This window comes from Amblyomma mixtum, chromosome 4 (genome assembly GCF_055824585.1).
Source record: "Amblyomma mixtum isolate Tamu chromosome 4, ASM5582458v1, whole genome shotgun sequence".
NCBI lineage: Eukaryota > Metazoa > Arthropoda > Arachnida > Ixodida > Ixodidae > Amblyomma > Amblyomma mixtum.
In genome coordinates, this window is record NC_143015.1 from 95,727,302 (window position 1) to 95,753,721 (window position 26,420).

The 26,420-nt window shown below is 52.9% G+C and overlaps 2 protein-coding genes across 2 annotated transcripts in view; one reads left to right on the forward strand and one right to left on the reverse strand.

Moving 5' to 3' along the window:
• LOC149347487 (uncharacterized) overlaps positions 1-26,420 on the reverse strand; it is a 226,490-nt gene that overhangs the window by 147,384 nt on the left and 52,686 nt on the right. The gene's annotated exons all lie outside the window — the stretch shown is intronic.
• LOC149347488 (uncharacterized) overlaps positions 8,170-26,420 on the forward strand; it is a 58,216-nt gene continuing 39,965 nt past the window's right edge. The window contains exons 1-3 of the mRNA XM_089586031.1: positions 8,170-8,191; positions 11,338-11,408; positions 13,208-13,734. Coding sequence (XP_089442157.1) covers positions 8,170-8,191; positions 11,338-11,408; positions 13,208-13,734 — 620 coding nt within the window. The remainder of the gene's footprint in view (positions 8,192-11,337; positions 11,409-13,207; positions 13,735-26,420) is intronic.

A 26,420-nucleotide genomic window follows, 5' to 3' on the forward strand; every position in this document is an offset into this window, starting at 1 on the left:
AACTCATCGCTGCTTCTTGTGCTAAGCTGGAAGAGCTTGACGTGCGCGGCGGAGACTGCACTAGCTGTGCTTGTTCGGAATGCTCTTTTTCTCTGAACTTCACTGCTATCAACAGAGACACTGTCTCCGCTTTACATCGTAGGACAAGGCTCCAGAGGCTTACGCTGTTTTCAATCTACGGTCTCCGGTGCTGCAGATTCTTGGCTGAGTGCAGCTTGGTGCGCCTGCGTCTGTTCTGGCCAGAGAAGAGCATGACTTGCTGCGATGGACGATCGTTCATCGCGTGGTTCAGTTCGAGTGAGCACTTGCGGTCCCTGACTCTGTTCAGTCCCAACGTGGCCCTCAGGGCGATCTGCAGCGAGCTCAGCCGCGCAGGCTTGTTGAATCTGCGCACCGTGTGTATCGTTTCCAGCGTCCAACCAAATGGCTGCGCTCAGAAGTCCATTTCCGAGCTGTCCAGGCGGCTACCGGTACTAGAAACGGTACATGCGCACTACTGGGATGATCACCATGAACACCGTGTGACTTGGATTCGATGTTGGCGACTCAGCTGTCCGGGCGAAAGGCTGGACATTGAGGAAGGCGCCTTCCATACGAATGCACCGTGCTTACCTGATTGCTCTATGACGACGTTCATCGGACTGAAGAAGCCGCGGCACTAAAGAATGACACGCTTTGACAGTGTAGCCGTATTGGCCGAAAGCAGCTGATGAATTCCTTCTGCGTGCGTATCCTGCAGATTTACACCACTAGAACCAATATGCAATGAACAGGGGACATTGATGTGCTTGACTTTCGGCACAACTTGACGTCGCTGACTAGGCATGGAGGCAGGGATTCACTTTGCTCGTTGCGTTAGGGATTTCGTTTGTCACCGTGGTTCGGATTTTAGCGCGTTCTTCTTGTGCGAGTTGTGATCTTTGCTGTATCTTTAGCCTCGCCATCTTTCATACCGTGCAGCAATGGCGGACATGTTTCACTGTGCCTGACCGCGTTTCACTCATTTTTCGCATGTGATATCTCGGTACTTAATCCCACTTTGGCTGTGGTTTTTAAACATTCCCGAGCACATTTCCATCGTACGTGGCTTTAATGAACTGTGCAGTTTGGAACTGTTGCATTTTTAGTTTCTTGACGAAGGGGGCGTGTTCCTCCGGTGTGCGAACGTGATGTCATTTTTTTTTGCTCTTTTTGTGCAGTTCAACATGTGCGCACATGACGTGGCAAAAGAATTTCGATATGTCTCGATCCATGCTCAGGTTTTTTATTTATTTTGCTGCGTGAACTGTCGATGCTTCTTTATTGCGTGATTATCCATTGGATTCCTCAATGTATTAAAGAGTCAAGCAAGACGGTAACGGCCTTTGTCATATTCCTTTCTTAGATTGTGTGCTTTTTTATTGCTGGATATTGCGCGGCCTTATCAAGGGTTTACTCCCCGCTAAGAAAGATTTATCTGCCGTATGGGCGTACAGGCAGTACTCTGTTGTGCCCAAAGATTCTACAGTACTTTGGCGCAGGCAATTCTGGGCTTTCCGGGACCTATATTGCAGATAAACGTGCCTAGCTCGGTCAGTATGCTCCGAGTCGTGCAAATATTGCGTGGGATCCGAATCATTGATAAGGAAAGGGAAGACCCACCATTCATCTCTATCGGTGGGCGCCCTAACCTCTGGATTGCGTCCGGTTATTTTAGACGACCTGGGGTTTCTTATCGTACAGCCGTCCGCGCACTTAACACGAATGATGGATAGCGTGGTTTAGACAGACGCCAGCGCCAGATGCGCTAACCGTCGGGTGTTGTTTAATGCTGTCTGTACGAGGGGTACTGAAAAGTAACCGAACTGATTTTGGTGGGCCGAGCTTTTGTAGCACCGCGTTTTGCCGCCAAGAGCGCATAAAGCGAACATTCCAGAGTCGGTAAGCAGACTGCTGTCGCTAAAGGTCAGACCAGTGAGTGATAACTGCTTTGTGTTAGTGTTGTTTTTGCAATGGTTGATTTCCTGTAGAGCGTGCGGCGGTGAAAGAGTGTTTCTTGCTCGGAAACACAGAAGCGCAACAGCGTCGGTGCACCCGCGCTATGCGTCAGTGAGTCGGTGCGGCCTACCTGTCGACCTGTCTGCTCCTAAACCAAGCAAGATAAGCGTTCTACGTAATGTGCGACCGCAATTCTCACTGAGCATCGCCAAGGCTACAAAAATTTTCTGGAAAGTGCTGGAAGAGCTAGAGAAGTGCAGCCTTGCTCGCTTGGGTTGTGCTGAGCACATGTCTGCATTCACTTGTCCGATACTGAATTTTGTTACTGCTACAAGAATGCACTTTTTCTCTAGCACGTCTCTTGTCTCGGGTAAAAACACGTCTCTTGTGGTAACTGTCTGGCCCATTAAAAGTGGCTTCCATTAAGATGTATATGTTTTTTTCCTATATGAATTGAATGAACTGCTTTCAATCGGACCTGTGCTATTACTGTCATTTTTCGCGTTTTATGACCTTAAAAACGTCTAAGTTTCACGGCGGTAGTCCTGCATCTCCCTTTAAAAAGCACGTATGCATCGTTGACTGTCTTGCTTCCGAACATCACTGGAAGCAGCGGGTGTCTATCGAACACAGGTGTGGCGTAGGCATGCTGGCGCCGCGGCCGCATCTGCGCCGGCTACCTCCGATTCGTTTCGGTTCCTCTCAGACGTTGTAGGGTCTGCTCGCGGGCAGGTCAAATCTGGCGCCGCTCATCGCTGGTAGCCTCGACCCCTTCTTTCCGAGTGGTGGGGCGGGGGGAGCGAGGCTAGGAGGAAGCCTTCTTAAGGCGCGACCGCGAAGGCTTGCTCTCTCTTGGACCAGCCCTGCCAGAGGACCACCTGACCCCGCTGCCCCACGACGACGACCGGCCCCCCTGATGTGAGATTAAACCTTTTCATACAAAGACCTGCCTCGAGTCACTGCCTGTGCGTCCCCGCGCAGAGGAATCGCCCACAAATAATGGCGTCCAGCGTGCGGCTTTAAATAACACCTTGTGGACGATTTCTCTGCCGATTTTGCGACGTGCAGCCAGACTCGTGGCAGGCCCTCTTTGTTCGGGGCCACGCCGGACCGCTAGGGTTAAGGAGCGGCTCAGACGGAATGTTCGCGGGGTAGCGATTTGTGCAGTGTTGTATATTTGTTAGAGGTTTTGTGTTATTTATGTAGTTTTCGGGCGTTTTCTGTTGTGTATTTTCGTGTGTTTGTAGATAGATTGTTGTGTATATGAATGTTTTTGTTGCCATGAGCCGTTAGCCGGTGCGGCCGGACAGTTGACGCGGGCTTTCCTGGGAAAAGTAGCGCGCAGGGTAGAGCCTCGTATTTTCTCCGTCAATTAGCGCGAACTACGCCTCCCAAAAAGGATGTTTCAGCCACGGCTTTGGATGGCGGGGCAGCCGGTAGTGAGACGGCCGACGCGGCGGCCGTAATGGGGCAGCTGACTGAGATGTTTGCCGCATTAGCCCGTCAGCTCGGTTCGGTGGCTGGCGCCAACCAGGCCGCACATCGGTAGCATCGGCGACAGCATCGCGCCCGCGGATAAATATGGACGTCCCCTCCTTTTCCTGGTACACGGACGCGAAATCAGTCCACGAGTTTTTAGAACAACTCGAGGACTACCAGACGGCTCTGGGCGCCCCAGATGACGTAATGCTAGGGCAGGTCCTGCCTGTAGCACTCCTCGAGAGCGCGGCGCGATGGAGGCGCTGCCAGCCGACTTTCCAGTCGATGGCGGACTTCAAAGACCGTTTCCGCGCCGAGTTCTTGCCGCCTGATTATGAGCGCCGGATGATGGAGGAGTTCGCGTTGCGCACCCAACACCCAGAGGAAAGCCTCCTCGAGTACGTACGCGCAATGCAGGAGCTGTACAAGAGGGCAGATCCGACGGCAACCGACCGAGATCAGGTTGCGCGTGTGATCAGGCAGTGCCATCCACGCTTCAAGCCGTATCTGCGGGGCCGCAGTTTTACAAACCTCGAGGCCCTAGCGCAGGAGGCCAAGACCGTGCAGGCGGATTTACTGGCCGAACTGCGCTACCAGCCGCCCCCCAGGCCGGCCGAATCGCTGGAACCGGGATGCGCATGGGATGGAGGCCGAGAATGCGCGATGAGGGCTCGGCGCGCCGAAGCAATGGCCGTGGAAAGGCAGGCGGAACCCCCTGTTGTCCCTCGCGCGCTCGACCCGTACGCATTCGAGCAGCGGCGTCGTGCCGGCCTCACAGGCCGCGCGCCGAGCGAGCGTCAGGAAGGCGCGGAGAAAGGGGAGAGTCGTCCCCAACCGCTTCGTGGAACGAGGGGTCCTCCGTCCACGCGGCGGGTGAACGACCGGCTTTGCTGGAATTGCAACCAGCCCGGCCACATGGCCCGCAAGTGCCAAGCTAGGCGTATGCAGGGAAACGCCAGACGCTGGCGGTGATGTCTGGTGGCACCGGCCTTTCACCGTCAGCGGGAGAATTTCATGGTTGTCAAGGCGCTAGTCAGGAAAAGAACTCCCGCGCCGGCGACGGGGAGGCATTTGTCCCGCTCGTCTGTAGAGCTCAGGGAGTCGTTCCGCGCTCAAGCCCATTTATGCTAGTGCGGTTAGCGGGTCGATGCTACTCCGCACTCGTAGACACGTACTCAACGCTGTCACTGGTCGGTGACGAGGTGTACGAGGCCTGCCGGATAGGTAACATCCGTGTCAGACCGGCCGAAACCCCGTTAAGCTTAGCAGCTGGGGCGGCAAAGGCAAAGGGAGCAGTGCGTCTTACGATGCGCTTTGACGGCAGAAAGCGGAGACATCGCTTCGTCTATCTGCCTGGCTTGTCGATACCAGTAAATCTGGAAAGGGATTTTCTCTCGAGCGAAGGCATTGTGCTCGACATGGGGGAGAATGGCTATCGTTACAGCCAGCTCGCCCCCCCCCCCCCCTTTCCCTTCGAAAGCGCATCCTTGCCCGGCTGTCCTGCACAAAAGGTGGGTGTCCACACCTGTGCTACAGAAAGGCAGGGGAGCTCCCTCGAGATGCTGAGAGACGGTGGCTCGTTAGAAGCGATTATTGCGTCTTTCTCAGGACCCAGTAGTCAGCCCCGAAGGCTCGCGGAAACGTTACTCCCGTTTTCGGATTGCTTCACGGAGAAACCGGGCAGAACCGACCTGCTTCAGCACGAGATTCAGACGGGTGATACGTGCCCTTTCAGGTGTAACCCGAGGCCGTTAAGTGCGCATAAGAGGCAGCTTCTCGACTGTGCCCTTGACGAGATGATTGATACCGGTGCGGTGAGACCCTCACAAAGTCCCTGGGCGTCACCAGTGGTTCTAGCACCGAAGAAAGATGGATCGGTCAGGCTGTGTGTTGATTATCGTAAGCTCAACTCACTGACGCCTACGGTTGCGTACCCTTTTCAGTCGATCGAGGCTGTGATGTACGCGTTAGGGAACGCGAGGTTCTTCACAGTCCTAGATGCAAGCAGAGGGTACCTGCAGATTGAGGTGGCCGAAGGTGACATTGAGAAAACCGCATTCACCTGCCACCGCGGGCTCTTCGAATTTACTCGACTCCCGTTTGGTTTGTCTAACGCCCCGAGCACGTTCATGCAACTGATGGACATCGTGCTGGGCGATGCAAGGTTCAACTACGCCATGGCGTACCTCGACGACGTTGTGATATTCTCACAGTCGTTCGAGGAGCACCTCATTCACCTGAATTCCGTTCTCGATAGAATGAGACGTGCCGGTCTAACCATTAATCCAAAGAAAGTGCAGTTGGCATCGAAGAGAGTGAACCTCTTGGGCTTTGTCGTGGATGATGGCACACTGAGACCGAATGATGACAAACTGCAGGCAATTCTGAACTACCCCTGCCCCATGGATGTGAAAAGCTTGCAGAGGTTTTTGGGGATGGTTGCGTTCTACAGGCAATTCATCCCGCGCTGTTCGGAGCTTGCAAGGCCGCTGAACCTGCTGTTGCGTAAAGGCTCAAAGTGGGTCTGGGGCAAGGAACAGAGTGACGCATTTGTTGCCTTGGCTCGCGCGATAGCGAATACCGCTAGTCTGCGCCTCCTCGACCTGAACAAGCAGTTTGTCTTGCAGACAGACGCTAGTGACTACGGTGTTGGAGCTGTTTTGTTACAGGAACACGAGGGCAAACTGCGCCCTGTCGCGTTCGCTAGTCGCACGCTCACATCGGCGGAGCGGAATTACTCCGTGACCGAAAAGGAACGCCTGGCGATCATGTTCGCATTGTCGAAGTTCGACATGTACCTAGACGGAGCGGTCTTCAGCGTGCAGACAGATCATCAGGCATTGTCTTGGTTAAAGAGGCTCAAGAACCCCGCAGGCAGACTCGCGAGATGGGCGCTGACGTTGCAACGTTACGCGTACGCTATCGAGTACCGCCGGGTCAGCTTGAACAAGGTGGCCGATGCTTTATCGCGCGCACCGTGGAAGGCTGGCGGAAGCGCTTCAGAGGCGCAGCCAAGCTTTGTAGAAAGCGGCATCACCGCTGTTAGAGAGGAAGAGAGGGCGGACGGGAGTGTCGCGCCCGGTTTGGCGAAGGAGGAGGCGGGCAAAGGTCCCGCACGGTGCTGTGAGAGAAGGGAAGCACAGCAGCTCGTGGCGGCGACCGCTCGCCTGCCAAGGAGTGAGGCAGAAAGAAATCTGTCTTGGGCAGGGTTGCCAGATGGCTCCGACCTCAGGTAGCCAAATTGGTCTCCGTAGTAGCCCAAACGTAGCCAACAGCGAAATTTTTGCGTAGCCCAAAAGTAGCCAAAAAAATTTGCTTTTTTGACGACATTTCTTAAGCATATTGAATTAATTTTCGGCAAGAATATTTACATATTAGATTTCTTTCCCGCAGATGATGTCTGAGGGGGTGCGCACGGCGTGTTCTTTCCGTTCTTACGTATCGCATCCGTCATGCGCGCTAACCAGTGCGGCTAACAGGTGCGCTAACCAGGTCCTAAAGATGGGGCCGCAGTTCCACTTTGCAGGCGCGGCAGTAGGCCATATCACCTGAGGCGGGTGACGCCAGCCGGTCTGCACGCGGACACGTCGACAGTGAAAATACCTTACTGTATACATACGCAGCCTCACTTTCAATTGCATGCTTTAAGAGGAAGGTTCTCACTGAGAGTGTCACCTCATAGCATCGAGCATGCGCCTTCTGGAAGCTACATTCTACGATATGCATGAGCTCAGAATAAATCAAGGATATATGCCATTAGATGATAATCTATGTCGATTTTATCTTCAGTCTAACAGCACCTTCGCAATAATGAGAAAAACAATTACCCTTGAATCCGGCTCCTTTTTCCATTTCTTTTTGTAGTTCCGGATGTACATCGCCCACTTGCCCATTCTGAAAGTTCTCGTAGCGACGGATCTAATACCATGTCATGCCACTAACTTCCGCCGCCTTCGTTAGTTACAGTGCGTTCCGCGCCGCGCCGAAGGATGGCTCCACGGCTGCGCATGAGTGCACGCAGATTACGCAACGGACACGGCGCTCTCGCGTCGCTTGCAATGAATCTCGAGGGCTGCACGTGTGCCGCTTGAGGCTGCAGAAAAAGCGTAGGCTCTTGCGAGTGGCGCGCTTGCCGTGTCCAGCACGAGAATAGGGAGAAAAAGAAAAATACCTTATTAATGCGTACGCATTACTTGCCTCATGCGCGAATCTTGAGCAGAATGTGTCCGCAGAACTAGAATGAACAATACAAGAAAAGAACATGCCTGGCGGTGGGTTTCCAAACAGCCACCTACCGCAGCCAAAGCGGACGCCCAAACCACTAGGCCACGTCTATGGTTAACGGTTAACACGTGAGGATCACGAAACCAGGCAACAGAAGCGAAATAGTAGCATTTAATCTTACGCATTCGCACCACGTAGGGAGCGCCGCGGTGGCTCAGTGGTTATGGTGCTCGCCTGCTGACCCGAAAGACGCGGGTTCGATCCCGGTCGCGGCGGTTGACTTTCTTTGGAGGAGAAATTCTAGAGGCCCGTGTACTGTGCGATGTCAGTGCACGTTAAAGAACCCCAGGCGGTCGAAATTTCCGGAGCCCTCTACTACGGCGTCTCTCATAGCCTTAGTGGCTTTGGGACGTTAAACCCCATAAACAAAACAAAAAACCACGTAGGGAGACTTCAGTTCTCTTAATGTTTACTCTCTATTGTGGTACCATGGTTGTCATGGCCACCCGAGGTGCACCGTCAATGGGAGAACGCTCACATGTGCAGACGGCAACAGTCTATATTCAATGGCGAGCGCGCGCGCGGGTGGCGTGGATTAAGTGGAATCTATAGGCCGTGAAGTGTTTCCGCGGGGGAAACTTCCACGTAGTGTCAACTCTTTATAAAAGAAATCGAAAGGCCATGATCCTTGACCGCCTGAAATACAAGTTTTCTCGAACACAGCGTTTACAAATTGTCATTTTGTAGCAGACGCGCTCAATTTCTTTAACCTTCTATAGCGTGCATTTTGATTCCAGCATGCCTTTTATTTCTGTCACTGTATAATTGTAACAGAGCACATTATAGCTACTTTAACTTTTTTTTTCACCCATGAAAAAGATGTAGCCCAAAAGTAGCCACATAGCCAAAACGAAATTTCTGACGCCAACTCGGACAACAAGTAGCCCAATTTGGCTATTAATAGCCCAATCTGGCAACCCTGGTCTTGGGGAGTAGCGGTCAGTAGAGAAGAGCTGATCGAGGCCCAGAAAGCAGACGGTCTTGGCCAGCGGGTGCTGAAGGAGCTTGCGAGCAGCGCAGCTTGCACCGGGAACGCTGAGGGCAAGTACGACGCGTATCTGCTGGGCGATGATGGCTTGCTGCTCCGCTATATTCCCCAACTTGACGAGGAAGAGACGATAGCATCCCCTTTCCTAGTCGTGGTCCCGAGAAGGTTGCGGAAACGGTTCCTGCAGTACTTCCATGACTCAGCGCTGGCAGGCCATGGCAGCGGCAGTAAGACTTACGACAAGTTATGCCGTGTCGCGACCTGGCCAGGCATGAGAAAGGATGTGCTGGGATACGTCCGTACCTGCCCGGTATGCCAGGTAGCCAAGCCTCGGGCGGGCAAGCCCGCTGGCGTGATGAAGGCGGTAGTTAGCAACTACCCGTGGCAAGTGGTCGCGTGCGATATCATGGGACCCCTCCCTCGGTCCGCGCGCGTAAATCAATTCATCCTGGTAATAACGGACCACTATTCCAAGTGGGTTAAGGTTTCCCCCCTTAGGAAGCTTGTGTCGGAACGAATTTGGGAAAAACTGTTGGAGACTTTCACTCGTTTCGGTTTCCCTTCCGACCTTGTTACAGACAATGCTTCTTATTTCACAAGCAAAGTCTTTGTAGACTCTTGTCGGGCGCTTCAAATCCGCCACAGGAGAACGAGTCCCTACCACGCTCTGAGCAACATAACCGAGCGGGTGAATCGAAATCTGAAGAGCATGCTGGTCGCGACGACCGAGCAGCACAGAAATTGGGACGCGCGGCTGTCCGAACTGGCGTTCGCTACAAGGACAACCGTGAACAGGTCAGTGGGTATTACACCCGCTTACTTGAATTTTGGGAGAGAGATCGCTTTTCCGCTAGAGAATGCCCTACTCGACGCGGCGGGGCCTGCGCACCCTCCGCTTTCGCAGTACGCGGCAAGGCTCCGGGAGCGCTCGGAGGCAGCGCAGCGCGCAGCCCGCGAAAACCTCGATGTCGCGCGCATGGAGCAGGCGGATCAGTACAACAAAGGTCGCCGTCACGTCGTTTTCAACACGGGCGACTTAGTACTCAAGAGAACGCACCCACTTAGTAACGCAGCGCGCGGTTTCGCCGCGTCGCTAGCGCACAAGTGGGCTGGGCCGTGCCAAGTTACGGCACGGACTACGCCGCTCACCTACCAGCTGCGGTTGTTGACAAACGGCGAAACCGCCGGTCCGGTGCATGTCGCTGATTTGAAGGCTTTCCACCTTCGCAAGGACGATCGCTGCGAAGCGGTGGAAAATCAGCGCGATGCGGCGATCTCACCCCCGGGAGGACGAGCAGGTAGCGGTGCGGTTCGCAACCGACGCTACAACCTGAGGACCAGGTAGCACCCGTGTCTCTCGATTAATAATCACTCGCAATGCTCTCGCCCTCTCAGTATGTCTTCTAGGAAGCTCCAGCGGACCGACGCCCGTGGCTCGGACTCCAGAAGGCAAGGCAGACCACCGTCGAACGGTGGCCGCCATCAGGGCGCGCCACCCGGCTGGCGGCAGGAGCCGCGCGAGTGGCGCATGTTCCACGGCCGCGGTGGCCCCCACCGCCAGCCTAACCACGTGCCTAACCACTGGAGAGCACCTCCCAGTGGTGCAGGCCAACGCAAGGGCGCCAGGGATTATCAAGCGCAGGGCACCCCTCAGCACCCAGCCGGCGCTTCGGCCGCCGAGCAGCCGCAACCCAGGCGGTCCAGGAGCCATCGGCCGCTTGTACAACGACGAGGAGCGGGCCGGCCTGTGCTCGCTCTGCGGCACACTTGTTGTGCACCTGCTCCGCCATGAGGCCGGTGCGTTGCATACCTGGCATACCGGCGGCTGCAGCACCTTTCCCCGCTGCGCCACTGCAGAGGGTCAGCCCGGAGGAAGCGGCCCTCCGCATCCTCCAGTCCAGCCGCCCAGACCTGCTGTCCCCGGCGGCCGAGGAGCTTTGGAGGGCGCTGCCGGCAGGGCCCCCAGTGGAGCCAGGCGCCTCGCTCCCCCAGGCGGCTCGTGAGGAGCCCATCCAGCTAGCGGTGAGAGGCCCCCCGGCGAGCTCCCCTCCCCCCTGCGACGACTCCATGGATAACGACCCGGACCCGGAGGTCATCGAACGCCTACTGGCGGACCCCGGGACGGACGTTTGAGGGGAGGGGGGAAATGTAGGGTCTGCTCGCGGGCAGGTCAAATCTCGCGCTGCTCACCGCGGGTAGCCTCGACCCCTTCTTCCCGAGTGGTGGGGCGGGGGGAGCGAGGCTAGGAGGAAGCCTTCTTAAGGCGCGACCGCGAAGGCTTGCTCTCTCTTGGACCAGCCCTGCCAGAGGACCACCTGACCCCGCTGCCGCACGACGACGACCGGCCCCCCTGATGTGAGATTAAACCTTTTCATACAAAGACCTGCCTCGAGTCACTGCCTGTGCGTCCCCGCGCAGAGTAATCGCCCACAACGTGAATCCCTTCGTCCCTGTCGTCTGTCCATCGTCGGTCGCTTCTTGCGGGGATGAAAGGGAAGGTCGTTCGCACCGAGCCGAGAGTGGGAAGAGCTCTATCGACCACTTCCCAGCTAGTCATCCTTTTTGGTGGGGTCATCGTGGGGTCAAACGACCTTTCGAAATTTCCGCAGCTGTTGCCGCCACTGTGATCATCGCGGGCCTCAAGCTGAGTCGTAACACGGATCTCACCATGCCCACCGTGGCATGTGGATATTCAATTATTAGTCGCGACAGGCTGCTGAGAAGAGCAACATGGGTTTCTCAAGTCCCATCTACGGCAGCACCATTCATCGCAGGGCAGTGGTGGCCCGCTTAGCCACTGCACCACTGCGCAAAAGTGATAAGATGACTCCCAGCGATCTCAGAGTGTTAAGTACAGAATGACCAGCTCAGCATATATGAGCAGTAACCCATTAACGTTACGACATATCCTTAAAGGGCCGCCGCGGTGGCTCAGTGGCTATGGTGCTCGGCTGCTGACCCGAAAGACACGGGTTCGATCCCGGCCGCGGCGGTTGAATTTCTTTGGAGGAGAAATTCGAGGCCCGTGTAATGTGCGATGTCAGTGCACGTTAAAGAACCCCAGGTGGTCGAAATTTCCGGAGCCCTCCACTACGGCGTCTCTCATAGCCTTAGTCGCTTTGGGACGTTAAACCCCATAAACCGACCGACCGACCGACCGACCGACCGACCGACCGACCGACCGACCGACCATATCCTTAAAGGAGCAGCTTAAGTCCAAGTTCGCCTATCTTTGTAAGATTTAAGCTTGGGCTAGTTGGTTCATACTGTAACATTGTCAGTAGCCTGCTTCATCTTGAAAAGCGGCCGCTGAACCAAAACCGCAGTGCTAGAGCATCTAATCCGCATTTAACCTAACCACTCTAAATCGTCCGCCATTTTTATGCCCTATGGGGTTCAAAGAAAGATTAATAACGTCCGTACTGCAATGACGCGTTAAGAGCTCGGTACATATTGCTGTTTTTAATGGAATTTTCTATTATAACGACGGAGAAGCCATCGTGTAGCGACGCCTACAGAAAAGCAGGCTATGCTTAAATCCTTCGAAAATTCATTATTCGCATTTCTAGGCTGAACACGTTGTAGACACGATGCTACAAAAAATAGGTCGTCAATGGGCGTGTCCTTGGAGGCAAAATTTGCGATTTTGATACCTTCACCTGCTTCGCACGTGTTATGCATTTCCCCGCCGGCTTTTCACTCGATCAGAGCCTCCTCACTGCGCGTTGCAATTGCTACACAATACTGGCAGCAGCCTATTTTGCTCACCTGTGTGTCCACCACAATGCCGTCGACGTACGCCAGGAGAGGTCTCAAGGGAAGGACTCAAAAGAGAGCAATTGGTTATGCCTTCCTCCAAACAGCTTGAAAGTGATATTGCAGCGGGCTACTGTCTGGTGTGATATAGTGTAGTATTCTCACTGATTACTAGGTTAACTTTTTATTGGCAGAATAACATTGTCAGTCCGACGCACACGCGACTGGACTGATGCGAATGGTTCAAATCAGTTTCAGTTATATGAGTTTCTTCTACGTTTTTCGCCATGAATTGCACCGCCCTTGAAATGCAGTTTTGCTGCCAGGACCGAACCTCTGAACTCGTGCTTGCTAGCAGAGCACCACTGCCATAGCACAACTGTCGCATTTGAGGGTGGTGGATTAAGGCCTGAGCGGGGTTAGACGAACCAGGCTCGTCAACAGCCGGCTGTCCCTTCGGGCTCACGACGAGTCCAGCTTGTCTGTGTTCTGACGCTCTGTCTCTGGTTTAAAGCGTGCAGGGCTCGTTAAAAATTATTGTTAAAGGAGTCTCCCCCCCCCCCCCCTCCCTTAATACGCGTTGTTAGCGCGACTGCGGCGGGAGCCCTCGTTACCTGTATTGCGGCTCTAGCAACGCCGCTACAGTAAGGTTGGCGAGTGCGGGGGAGGCTCGTAGACCGCTCGCGGAACTGCCTCTTTCCATACGTTTCCTCTATCGGTCAGCCCGCACTGGGCCTCATCGATTATCCGCCTCTGGCTGCCCGCGGCCCGCAGGCTGCCTGCGGGCTTCCAGAGGCGGATAATCGAAAGGCCCAGTGCGGGCTGACCGAGAGAGGGAACGTATGGAAAGCTGCACCTCCGCCCGCACTGGGCCTCTTCGATTATCCGCCTCTGGTTGCCCGCTGCCCGCTGGCTGCCTGCGGGCTTCCAGAGGCGGATAATCGAAAGGCCCAGTGCGGGCTGACCGAGAGAGGGAACGTATGGAAATTTGCACCTCCGCCCGCACTGGGCCTCTTCGATTATCCGCCTCTGGCTGCCCGCGGCCCGCTGGCTGCCTGCGGGCTTCCAGAGGCGGATAATCGAAAGGCCCAGTGCGGGCTGACCGAGAGAGGGAACGTATGGAAAGATGCACCTCCGCCCGCACTGGGCCTCTTCGATTATCCGCCTCTGGCTGCCCGCTGCCCGCGGCCTGCCTGCGGGCTTCCAGAGCGCGGCGCCATCAACGCCTTTTTGGTGGCTCCCCAGAACTCGTTCGTTTTTCTCTGGCTGGACGGTTTCGGGCTGCCAGCGGGCAGCCAGTCTTGCCAGGACGATGTTTTGCTGCCAGCGCTAGCGCAACTAGCAGACGACGGCGCAATAGGAGGGCAGAGGGAAGCTCGCGCGGCCTTTTTTCTATGGACTAGAAGGACCGCGATTCTTCATGCGATCTTTTGCGCGATGCAGGCGCTTGTTTCGACTAAGCCACGGTGCACATCGTCTGTGTCGCCTGCAGTGACACCTTTTGCGGTAGTTCTCGCTTTTATTCATATGTATTGCGTTCGTATGTGCGATCATATTTCGGTCGTCTCACCACCTCGCAAGCACAAATGCTCGCTTCGTATTACGATCGCATACTTCTGATTCAAGAAATATTTCGGCTGTTAATTCGGTGCGCCTGGCTGATATTGCGATGGTGTTCGAGGCTTTTCACGAGAGCCGCCGGAGCTTCCAGGTCCGAGTACGCGCTAAGACGTTTGCATATATGTATGTGCTGAACGCGTTTTGCGAGGTTTTGGTTGAGCGCGATACGAGAGCGCATGGTCTTCATTGTGTTTGGCGCAGTGCAAAGGCGGAGATGCTTTGAGAAACGCCTGATTGAAACATGTCCTTTATTAAAAGCCCTGACGAGCACATTGCTCCAGGCATCTCTGCGGGCATATATGCATGGGCGTCCGGAGGGGGGGGGCAAGGGGGGGCGGCTGCACCCCCCTGGAAAATCACTCACTCGAACCGTGAGTGATGGCCGCACGCCAGGGGCGGTGGTGCGCTCAGCCAAAATGGTAAAAGCAGTGCCGCGTCGCGAGATGCTCGCGGCATACAGGGCGCTGGGAATCATCCCGGACAGTCTCGAAGCGCTCCTGTGGCCGCGCGGCAGTGCGCGCACCCGTGACAGAACAATGGTGAGCCTCTGTGCGTTCATCGAGCAGGCGGACTTGACTCCCCGCTTGCTCTACGCCAGGTAGTGCACGCGTGACACGAACGCTCCGTGGGTGCTACCTCGGACGGTATACGCGGCCGGGCGCCCCACCACGGCCGCTAGTGCAGTGTGCCGCGCGCGCGATTAATCCGAGACAGGACGCTACGTGCGCGCGGCTATGTACATACAGTTTACTTCTTGTGTAAGTGATTGTGCGCAGTGGCCGCTCGCGCGCACTTATTTTCGGACAATGCTTGGACATTAGCGCGCGAGCGGCGCGAACTTGATTACTTTTGTATTTTGTAAATAGTGTACAAAGCTCTCCCCTGTCCTTTCTCGCTGTCGCTCCCCTCTATACTTCTCCTCACTGTCCTCTTCCTTTCCCTTTCGTTTCCGCGTGCTGCAGCTCGGGTGCTTAAGATATTAGATAGCAATTGCCGCGGCCGGCAACACTCTTTTGCTTCACTTTTTATTTTTAGAGCGCAGCTCTTTGGCGTCCGTTCCTGGGTTTCGCGTCGTCGTCGGCGTCGGCGTCGGCCTCGTAACCAGCTCCGCCCCCAATGTCACGCTTTTCAATTGGTCGAAATGCTCGTGACGTCACAGTGCGCGAATTTCAAATGGGGCCAATTGTACTTTGGCTAGTAACCATGCAACCAATCAAAGGGATCGTATAGTGATGCTGCAACTAAGTTGGACTGAGTTTAGTTAATTGCTTAATTAACGAATTAGCCTAATTAATATAGAGGAGAATGAAGAGGTCAGAAGAAAAGAAAAGAAAGACGCGCGCCGCAGCGACAACAGCGTCCGCGGAAGGAGACGCTGCTGAAAAAAAAACAGATAAGTACGAAGCCGCGTTCCCTCCACCACCACGCACTTCCCCACTCAGTAACACGTTGCTCGTTTCATATACGTTGTGTCGAACATCCTAGACAGTTCCAACAATTGACAGGTTAATGACAGAACACGATGGATAGAAATACAATAATATAAATATGAAATAGCCTAATTAACCTTTCTAGTTAGACCGCATAAATCAATAAAACCGAGAACGAAATTGGTCGAGTTGGGGAATCGAACCAGGGTCTCCGGAGTGCGATACGAGCACGCTAGCCACTCCGTAATGCCAGCTGAATGGTTTGGAATGTACAAAGGCGCGTCTAGCTAATACGGCGTCTTCGTTCACTCCCATCTTTCCCCCTTTCCCTTACGGCGAGGTGCAGGTGTCCACCCAGATATGCGAGAGAGATACATTTCCTTTCCTCAAAAAATAAATTTACCGTCCAGCAAGGCGTACAGCCGAATTGGCGATGACGTTCTGTGGACTCCCTGGCAGCGTTGCAAGACGCTGTCGCGTTCCACTCTTACAGGCGAAGCTTAACATGTTAATCACACATCAGTAACACACGCAGACAGCCAATGGACGCGTCATTCGCTGGCAGCACTTGATTCATCATTCACAACCACATTCTTAACGTACGCTCCCTTGCCGCACATGCCAAGGACGTACACCACGATCACATTCTGCGCCATTCCTCTGTACTTTGCTTTGCTGAAACCTGGATGGATCCCGAAGAGCCTCTCGAAATCATAGATTTCCTATACTGCTGTGGTGCTCGCAGAGACCACAACAGAGCGGCGGGAGTCGCTATCTACTTGCGCACAGGTCTCTCTGCAATACCAGTCGAAATGTTTGGCACGTCACATGAAGTTGGCGAACTGTGCGTGGCGAACTGTGCGCCGCAAAGTTGCCCAACGGCTTGCTGGTAGTAGCTGCCTACTTCGCCCCTACCGCACTCACGAAAGACGTCGTGCACTTCCTGCAACTCGCATTAACCGTCCATCGATCCACACCGATGTTAGTAGTGGGGGACTTTAATGTTGACATAAAGACAAACAGCAATTTCCTAACACTTATGCGGGAGAACATCCCGTTCCTCTCGCTCGTAACGCGTCCCACGGCTGTGACAACCTCGCGAGGCACTTGTATAGATCTCGTCTTTGAGAATCAAGCATTGCTGTACCAAGTCGAACATATATCAGTCTATTTCTCCGACCACAAAGCTTCCTTCATGACTGTCAAGAACTGTTAGTGGAGTCTTTGTTAACGGAATACGTGTGAAAAATAAAAAAAAAATTCTGTGATAGCGCATACATGTGTTGCTCGATTTCTTTGCATCAATCTATCGAAAAGGTGAAACAGCTTATTTGCTGCGCTCAAATTTCGCATTAGGAAGTAACGTAATCGTCGGTAATTTTTTTTAAATAAACCACTACCACCACCACCATCGTTAGCTCTACAAAAGGGCGACCTGTTGCAGACATGCAGCGGCGCCGGCGAGCATGTATTTCGAGCCGTCTTGAGATGGGTGTCTGTTTCTTTGATCTCTAGAGAGATAGCGACACGGAGGCAGACAGTGCACAGGGCATGTTGTTTTCGCCTTCGTCGCTCGCTATAATCAGGATACGTTAGTACGCCGGCCACCGATGAATTCTTTAGGAGGGAGGGACAAATCAGCCCTGTCCACCCCCGCTTTGTCGGGCTGCTCAAGGGGCAAGCGGGCGATGTGTTGGCGCCGCCGCCGCTCAGTGTCTCCTCCGATCCACGGGAGAGCGCAGTTGAGTAGAAGCGCCGCTTTCAGAATCTTCAGCAAAGGGGATTAGCTGCTTTTGTTCACGGCGACGCAGTCTCCAGAGGCGCCCCCACACCAGCGTTCCTTGCGTCTTCTCCGAAAACCAGCGCCTTTGGTCAACGAAGCCCGATGGCGCCTGCCTGGCTCGCCTGTCACCTCTGGCTGGGCCTCAAATCCCAACAGCGCTTATGAACTGTGCGATGTCAGTGCATGGTAAAGAGATCCAGGTGGTCGGCATTATCCGGAACTCTGTACTACTCCGTCCCTCATAGCCTAAGTCGTTTTGGGGCTCTGAACCCCATAAAAACACAACAACAAATTTTCCGACCGTAGTGGCGAGTGTCCCTTCCCCTCGGAAGTCGCGCGGCGTTCCTTTCACCCCCAAAGTGCGCATTCCGGGATATTCCCTAGCACGTGTGCGCGCCTCTGTGTTTGTGCTTCGGTGTGTTTAGTGGCCGGTTGTCAACGAAGATGAGAACAACCACGACAGCGGACGAGAAAACGACGAGCGGCGAGCAGTGTGTGTGCGGTTGCTCGACTGTGCGGATGCGCGAGCAAGATGGACCGAGGTGTATGAAGCGGCGAGCGTGCATTTATCTTGTAAATAAGTTTTCGTTGTATATATAGTCACCTTCTGTTTTCAACGTACGCGTTCAACCGTTTTTCCAATCAATGTGTATGATGAGTGTGCACCGAGAGCGTGTAATGAAGCACGGAAATGAATTTATCACCCGTGTAATTACGCAATTCGCCCAGAAAAATCCGAGCCGCCTACACTTGCTGTTCAAGGAAGACTGACGAGGGACTGTAGTTGCGTGTTTGTGAACATATTGTGCTGTGTGCTGGTCACCAATCCGGCTGAGTCGAGAACCCGTATGCAGCAAGACTGAGCGCTCTTCTCCACGAAGTGATAGTATCTTTTTGCATTTTTTAGTAATTTTAATTGTTTCTTCGTTGATAAACTCCAATATATCTCTCCTAGCCACGATTTAATTTGCTGTTTGTAATTTTTCTTTCATGTGTGTATTTCCCTTCTTTTTTATTTATATATAAATAAATGAATTTACTCCGCAAATAGCGCCTTTTTGCTACGAACACCCCCCCCCCCCCCTCCGGCGCCAAGAACCAATGGAGCCCCCCCCTGCAAAAAATTCTGCGGACGCCCTTGCATATATGTGGACACAGTTGCCACTTACGGCATGCGATCGAGGCGAGTGCCGATTCTGTCGTCGCCAACTGTTGTACAGCTTGATGCTCGGGCCTTCTGCCATATATTCGTAAAGTGTCTGAGAAGTACCGTAGGCATGTACCTCCTCACGTTTGACTCATTAAAGTGATAAAGAAGAACCCCCCAGCTCTGATTGACCACGCAAGCGCACGCGGTGCAAGTTCTCTGCGGTAAAGCTTCAGCATTATAGATGCAACACGAAACTAAATTCGTACAGTACACCTTCTTGTTATAGATGAACGTTCAACAAGCTGTTATGCGCTTTTGTCGAGATTATGCGTGCATTCCTTGCCCGCAGCAAAAGCCGGCGGCGGACGCACTACAGTTGAACGGAACGTATCTCGATTCTTTTCTGATTACAGCTTACAGGAAGCAGTTCACAGGCGTAAAAATCGCAACGACCACAGCAGAGTCAAACACCATGCAGGGTCGATCGTCTGCGGTCATACCAGTCATCCTCACTGCGTAGTAAACAAGCGCGATAATTTCGAGAGCACGGCGAGTCGTTTGACAAACAACGCACGGTCAGTTTTTCCTTCCTATGTGGTGTCGACTGAAATACGTTAGATTGCGATCGCTCATCGCATGCTCTTGAGGAGTTCTTGAAGCTTACGCAGCAAACTGTGCACCGAATGCACACGCTCACGTTGTCGTCGCCGATGTATACGGGTGCGAGCACGATCAGCTCTTTGTTCTGCAGTCTGCGGCAGCCCTCAATAATTTCAGGTCGTCGTTTTCGATACCAGGTAGCCGATTTCTGCCTTAGGCGTGCGTAGCAACGAGACACAGCAGATCGCGAAGCTACGGAGAGCATCTGCCCTCCGTGATCCGCGACTTGCTTGCCGCCGTGATTGCTGGCTGGCTGGTTGCGGTGGCCGCCAGCCCATGTAACCATGGTGCGTTTTTCTGTCAGAGGGGAACTTTCGGGCGGTCAGTGGGCTGCTCGAGCGCGGTAAATTGAAGAGACCCACTGTTGCTCAAGGAAATATCGCCTTGCGTCGCCGGTGTGCTCCACCGTCCCCGCTCCCGACGCTCGGGTGCCATCGGCGCCGGAATCACGTGAGCAACCGCACGGCGGCAATGAACACGCGCTGCTCGTGCCGTGTCTTTTAATGCAGTTGCCTTTGAGTGCTCTTGGAGGCTCTACATCGTTTAACAGCGGTAAAACCTTACCACTGTTTTGACCGGCGTGATGCCTTTAGTACCAATTCTGGCCAAAGATAGACGACAGCCTCGCAAATTATCTTAACAGAAGATAAGCAGGTAAAGCAGGAACAAAGACGCCTAGCGAATTTCTTAGCGTATAAAATCTGTTCTTCAGACACTGAAGGAAGCCTTCGACACATTTTGGGGAGGTGCCAACAACCACTCGCCTCTCATTGTAGCCGTAACTGCCAACCGCTAGCATCGAAAGAAATTAGTACACAGGATGCCTCCCGTAAAGCATGTTAGCTCACTGGACGACAAATGTGGCTTTAAGCGCACACGTGTTGATGCTTCACCGAGGAAGCTGTGCAAAGCAGAGAGAAAGCGACGGTCTGCAGCATGAGCCGTTTTGAGCGGTGGCACGCTGGCGATCCTGTGGCGTTATTTTTGAAACTGTACTGTCACGGAGCTTAACTTTTAGATTTCTACACGCATTAGGCAACAAGCGACATTAGATTACTTTATCGAGGCTGCCACAAGCATATCCGTTCGCAAGTAGGGCTAAAGATCTTTATAGCGATTGAAAGATTATCATTGCCAGTTTATAAGGCCACTCCCTTCTACGCATTATCAGCAGCTCAGGCTGGCCGCTCTTGTCACCCCTTTAAATACGTGTGCTGCCCTACTTGCTCTGAGAAGCCCCTGCAGTCGATGCGCAGTGCACGTTCCTAAGCAAGCTGCGGGCGGAGGCGTCACAGTGCCAGTTCCGGCCAGCTGTCCTGGTCACATTTGTGTTTGACGTGCTGCATCTGAGGGAAGATGGCTGAGTCTTCATCTGAGTTGGAGTACGCCTTTCTGCCTACCGATGTGTGGCTGAACATTGTGGTTTACCTCGACGTCGAGTCACTCCAAGCCCTGCAAGAGAGCGATGTGGTCCCACGGGATCTTTGGGCCATGCCGACACTTAGCCGAACTGCTACGTTGAGCCGTCACTCAGATGCGTCTGCCCTGCTTCGCTACCTGCAGCAATGTGATGTACGTTCTCTCAGGATTCTTCGTCTCACCGGTTGCCTGATGGCTCTCCCTCAAAAGTTATTCCAGGCATTATCTGTCTGCGTACACCTGGCAGAGCTGTACTGCGTGAACTGCATTGTAAGTCCTCGGCGAATTTTCGACATCCTGACCACATCGATGCCGTGGCTGATCCGGCTCGAATGGTCGCTTTTTGATGAGCAAACGTACGGGGAGTGGTTCGACGATATCGGCAGCTCAGAGAATGAAGTCGTGGCGAAATTACGCCACATGTACGTAGAAGTCGCTGACGACTCTGCAAGCTGTCATCTCCTGAAGAGAATCCGGAAACGCTGCGACAGCCTGGAACATCTACACGTCCACGCGCTCCACGCAGACCGATCTGACGCGATAGCCGCCTGCTGGAACTTGGTTGGTCCCGAGTGGATGCTGGAAAGCTTCGCCTGCACTACGCAGGACTTCTCGGAAAATGGCGAATGGCTACTCGCGATGGCGCAGGAACTTCGAGTGCCACTGCCGGACCTGTGCGTCACCTCTGCCGTTTTCGGGAACGTAACCTATCGCATGCACCCGGTTGTCTCTTGCACGTGTGTACACCTGGCGGACGTGATCGCTTCCGAAGAGCTCGCTATTCCAGAAGAAGAGCTTATCTTCTGCGTCGCATGCTTCCCCGACGCGCCAACGCAGTTGGCAGAAGTCGCCGACCGACCGTGGTTGCGGCGTCTCCAGTCGCTGACTTTCGTCTTGCTTCCCGCCTCTGGAAGGATGGACGGTGATCGTCGGAGCCATTACGTCAGCCCAGCGCGCTCTCCGTCTTTGAGCATCTTTCTCTGCGCATGCTACAAACTCACCGAGCTCAACCTGAGCTTGGTTCATTTCGAGTCTGGAACGGATTTGTGCCAAATATTCCCATCAGAAGCCCTTCCGCTGCTGCGAGCTATCGCCCTTCGGCAGTGCGGCCTGCAGACGAACGCGTCTCTTCAACTCATCGCTGCTTCTTGTGCTAAGCTTGAAGAGCTTGACGTGCGCGGCGGAGACTGGACGAGCTCTGCTTGTTCGGAATGCTTTTTGTGTTCTCTGAACTTCACTGCTATCAACGGAGACACGGTCTCCGCTTTGCATCGTAGGACAAGGCTCCAGAGGCTTACACTGTTTTCAATCTACGGTCTCCGGTGCTACAGATTCTTGGCTGAGTGCAGGTTGGTGCGCCTGCGTCTGTTCTGGCCAGAGAAGAGCATGACTTGCTGCGATGGACGATCGTTCATTGCGTGGTTCAGTTCGAGTGAGCACTTGCGGTCCCTGACTCTGTTCAGTCCCAGCGTGGCCCTCAGGGCGATATGCAGCGAGCTCGGCTGCGCAGGCTTGTTGAATCTGCGCACCCTGTGTATCGTTTCCAGCGTCGAACCAAATGGCTGCGCTCAGAAGTCCATTTCCGAGCTGTCCAGGCGGCTACCCCTGCTAGAAACGGTACATGCGCACTACTGGGATGAAGATCAGCATGAACACCGTGTGACTTGGATTCGATGTTGGCGACTCAGCTGCGCGGGTGAAAGGCTGGAGATGGAAGAAGGCGCCTTCCATACGAATGCGCCGTGCTCACCTGATTGCACTATGGCGACGTTCATCGGACTGAAGAAGCCGCGGCACTAAAGAATGACACGCTTTGACAGTGTAGCCGTATTGGCAGAAAGCAGCTGATTAATTCCTTCTGCGTGCGTATCCTGCAGATTTACAATAATATGCACTGAACAGGGTCACCGATGTGCTTGACGTTCGGCACAACTTGACGTCGCTTATTAGGCATGGAGGCAAGGATTCACTTTGCTCGGTGCGTTAGGGATTTCGGTTGTCACCGGTGTTCGGATTTTAGCGCGTTCTTGTTGTGCGAGTTGTGATCGTTGCTGTATCTTCAGCCTTGCCATCTTTCATACCGTGCAGCAATGACGGACATCTTTCACCGTGCTGGACCGCGTTTCACTTATTTTTCGCATTTGATATCTTGGTACTTAGGCCCACTTTGGCTGTGGTTTTTAAACATTCCCGAGCACATTTCCATCGTAGGTGGCTTTTATGAACTATGCAGTTCGGAACGGTTGCAATTTTAGTTTTTTGACGAAGGGGGTGTGTTCCTCCGGTGTGCGAACGTGATGTCATTTTTTTTTGCTGTTTTTGTGTAGTGTCAACATGTGCTCACCTGACATGGCAAAATAATTTCGAGATGTCTAGATGCATGCTCAGCTCTTTTTATTTTGCTGCGTGAACTGTCGATGCTTCTTTATTGCGTGGGTATGCATTGGATTCCTCCATGTATTAAAGAGTCAAACATGACGGCAACGGCCTTTGTCATATTTCTTTCTTGGGCTGTTGCTCGGCTGCTGGCCCGAAGGACGGGGGTTCGATCCCGGCCGCGGCTGCTGAATTTCGATGAAGGCGAAATTCTAGAGGCCCGTGTACTGTGGGATGTCAGTGCACGTTAAAGAACACCAGGTGGCCGAAATTTCCTTAGACCTTGACTACGGCCTCCCGCATTGCCTGGGTTGCTTTGGGACGTTAAACCCCAATAAACCAAAGCAAACCTTTCTTGGGTTGTGTGCTTTTTGATTGCTGGATATTGCGCGGCCTTATCAAGAGTTTTCTCCCCGTGAAGAAAGATTTACCTGGCGTATGGTCGTACAGGGGATACTGTGTTGTGCCCAATGATTCTACAGTGCTCGGGGGCAGGCACTTCTGGGCTTTTCGGGGCTCATATCGCAGATAAACGTGCCTAGTTCAGTCAGTATGTTCCGAGTCGTGTGAATATTGCGTGGGATCGCAATTATTGATAAGGAATGGTAAGACGCATTATTTATCTCTATCGGTGGGCACCCATACCTCTGGATTGCTCCAGGCTATTTTGGTTCACCTGGGATTTCTTAACGCACAGCAATCCGCGCGCTTAACACGAATGATGGATAGCGTGGTTTAGACAGGCGCCGGCGCCACGAAGCGCTAACCGCCGGTTGTTGGATAATGCTGTCTGCAGGAGGGGGTACCGAAAAGTATCCAAACTGTTTTTTGGTGGGCACAGCTTTTATAGTACCGCGTTTTGCCGCCAAGGGCGCATAAAGCGAACATCCCAGAGTCGGTAAGCAGACTGCTGTCGCTAAATAAAGTCAGACTATTGAGTGATCACTGTTTTGTGTCAGTTGTTTTTGCGATGGTTGATTTTCGTGAACAGCGTGCGGCGATGAAATAGTTTTTCTTGCTCGGAAAAGGTGGAGCGGAAACTATTGAAATGTTAAGAACTGGGTACAAGGACGATGCTATGGGAGTAACTAAAGTTTTCATTGATCAAACCCCAAATCAAAGCAACAATCAAGCCCCTGGAATACTTCTTGCTCGCCTCGGCCCAGGAAAGCTCGTCAGGCGAAATGGAGCCTCAAAACAAGTGTTATTTTTTAGTTGTGAAAGAAGTCGTACATTCCGAGTTTGTTCCGCAGTGTCAGACAATTAACCAGGCTTTCTACTAGGAAGTGTTCAAAAGATTACGCAACAGTGTGCGGTCGAAGCGGACTGATTCGTGGCAGTCGGGTGACTGCTTTTTCTATCATGTGAACCCCTGTTGCCACAGCCCTGTCCGTGCGACAGTTCTTTACCAAAAATGGTATTACCCCTGTTCCTCACCTCCCATACTCACCCGACCTCGCCCAGTGCAACTTTTTTTTTGTTTCCTTGTTGAAAAACACACGAAAGGAAAGCGTATTGCTGATGTTGCTGAGGCGAAGAAAGACACGACGCAGCCGCTGTCAAGCAGCACAAAAGATTTATTTCAACAATGTTTTTGCAAAATAGAACGAAAGATTTGACAAGTGTATTATTGCAAGTGGAGAGTACTTCCTCGACAAGCGAGGCCGCAACAGCGAGCGAGAAGCCGAAGGAATTGGCAGTGGTTTAACTATTTTAAACCTAGTTGTAGTAAAAGCTCCATTGCACTTGGCTACATTTGATTAAACGCCTGAAAGGCCCCTCAGGCGTTTCAGGGAGAGTCAGCCGCGCTCTGTCTCCCGCACTCGTACCTCTTTTTAAAGGCGGATGGCACGAAGTGAATCAACCTGGCTGATGTTTACTTTTTCACGGGATTCGGCTTTCTTAACATCATTGCCTCGTTCCGCTCGACAGAGCACAGATTCGTCCTGCTTGCAAAGGATATATAGGTGTTGTCGCTTAAATGCGTTTCATATTACGTTTTGCAGCGCTAATACGTACGGCAGGTAAAGGCGACACTGCTCCGTGCATTTCTGCCTCTGCCTAGCTGCTACTCATGCATACCGGCAATCTGCTGTTTAAGTTTTTCATGATGAATGTGAGCGTTGCTGTGGACGAAAAATCCTATTATGAGCTCGTTTCGCGCCAGAAAATACACGGCACCGTCGTCCTCGGCGAAGGAGAAAAGTAAAAAAAAATGTATGAGGCCCATGGCAGCTTATGAAACCTTCGACATTTACTACAACAAAACTGACTATATAAAAGAAACCAGGCAGAGCAGTTGCTGTGGCCATCGGCGCCATTTTCTTTGGGTATTGGGTTCGTCCTCTTGGGGCGAAACCAAATTTCCGACGCGTATATTTACAATCGGCAACAGAGGATATATATAATCCCGCTCGACGGACGAAATACAATCCAAGCGCGTCACAATCGCGGTACTCGGCTTGAAATAATAATTGGGAAGAAAAAGGCACCCATATGAAGGCACAATACGCATGCGACGCTGTATACCATGAGAAAAGCTCCAAACGCAACAATTTTCCCGTTGCAGTCCAGATTTAGCGGGAGCCTAAACAGCTGGCAAAACACACAAACCATTGGGTCATGGCGGCGTTTATATCTTGGCCACTTTTTGTGTGAAGCCGCCCTAAAAAATTATCTGCACAGTCTATAGACTATCCAAAGACTTGTCTATATTCTGTAGCCTTTCTATAGACAAGTGGTACAGACTAGTCTACAGGCATACAAACCCTATCGACAGTCTATAGACAATGCATAGATTTATGGCCATACACTTTTAATAGACTTTTGTCGATAGACGGTCTATGGACAATGAATAGACAAAAGCAAATATCTATAGGAGGGATATAGTCTATAAGAATCTACGGACATTCTATAGACCATTTTTGTAAGCGTTGCAATGGCAGCTTCCCTCTAGAGGCAGTATATTAACTATATGGTCGGAGCAGCAGCGCTGCGATCTATAGACAATGCATAGATTTATGGCCATACACTTTTAGTAGACTTTTGTCTATATACGGTCTATGGACAATGAACAGACAAAAGCAAATATCTATAGGAGGGCAGTATAGTCTATAAGAATCTACGGACATTCTATAGACCATTTTTGTAAGCGTTGCAATGGCAGCTTTCGCTCTAGAGGCAGTAGATTAACTATATGGTCGGAGCAGCAGCGCGGCGACTGCAGCTGCGGCGAATCACGTGGTCTGGCTTCACAACTGCACCTCCGGCGCTTCTCCTGATGAAGGTCAAACTGCAACACCCGATGACCTTGGCGAAACGCGCAGAAGTGGAGCGCTCGCTCCAAAACGCCTCCTTCAGGACCACGTTGTCAACATGGTGATCGAGCGCAGGGCAAAAAAGCAGTCAACTCAAACTGCTTACTAGCTATCGTGAACCGCCGCAGACATATTGGCAGCACGATCTCGCACCTGGCGACTGACTCTTCGCACTCTAGTG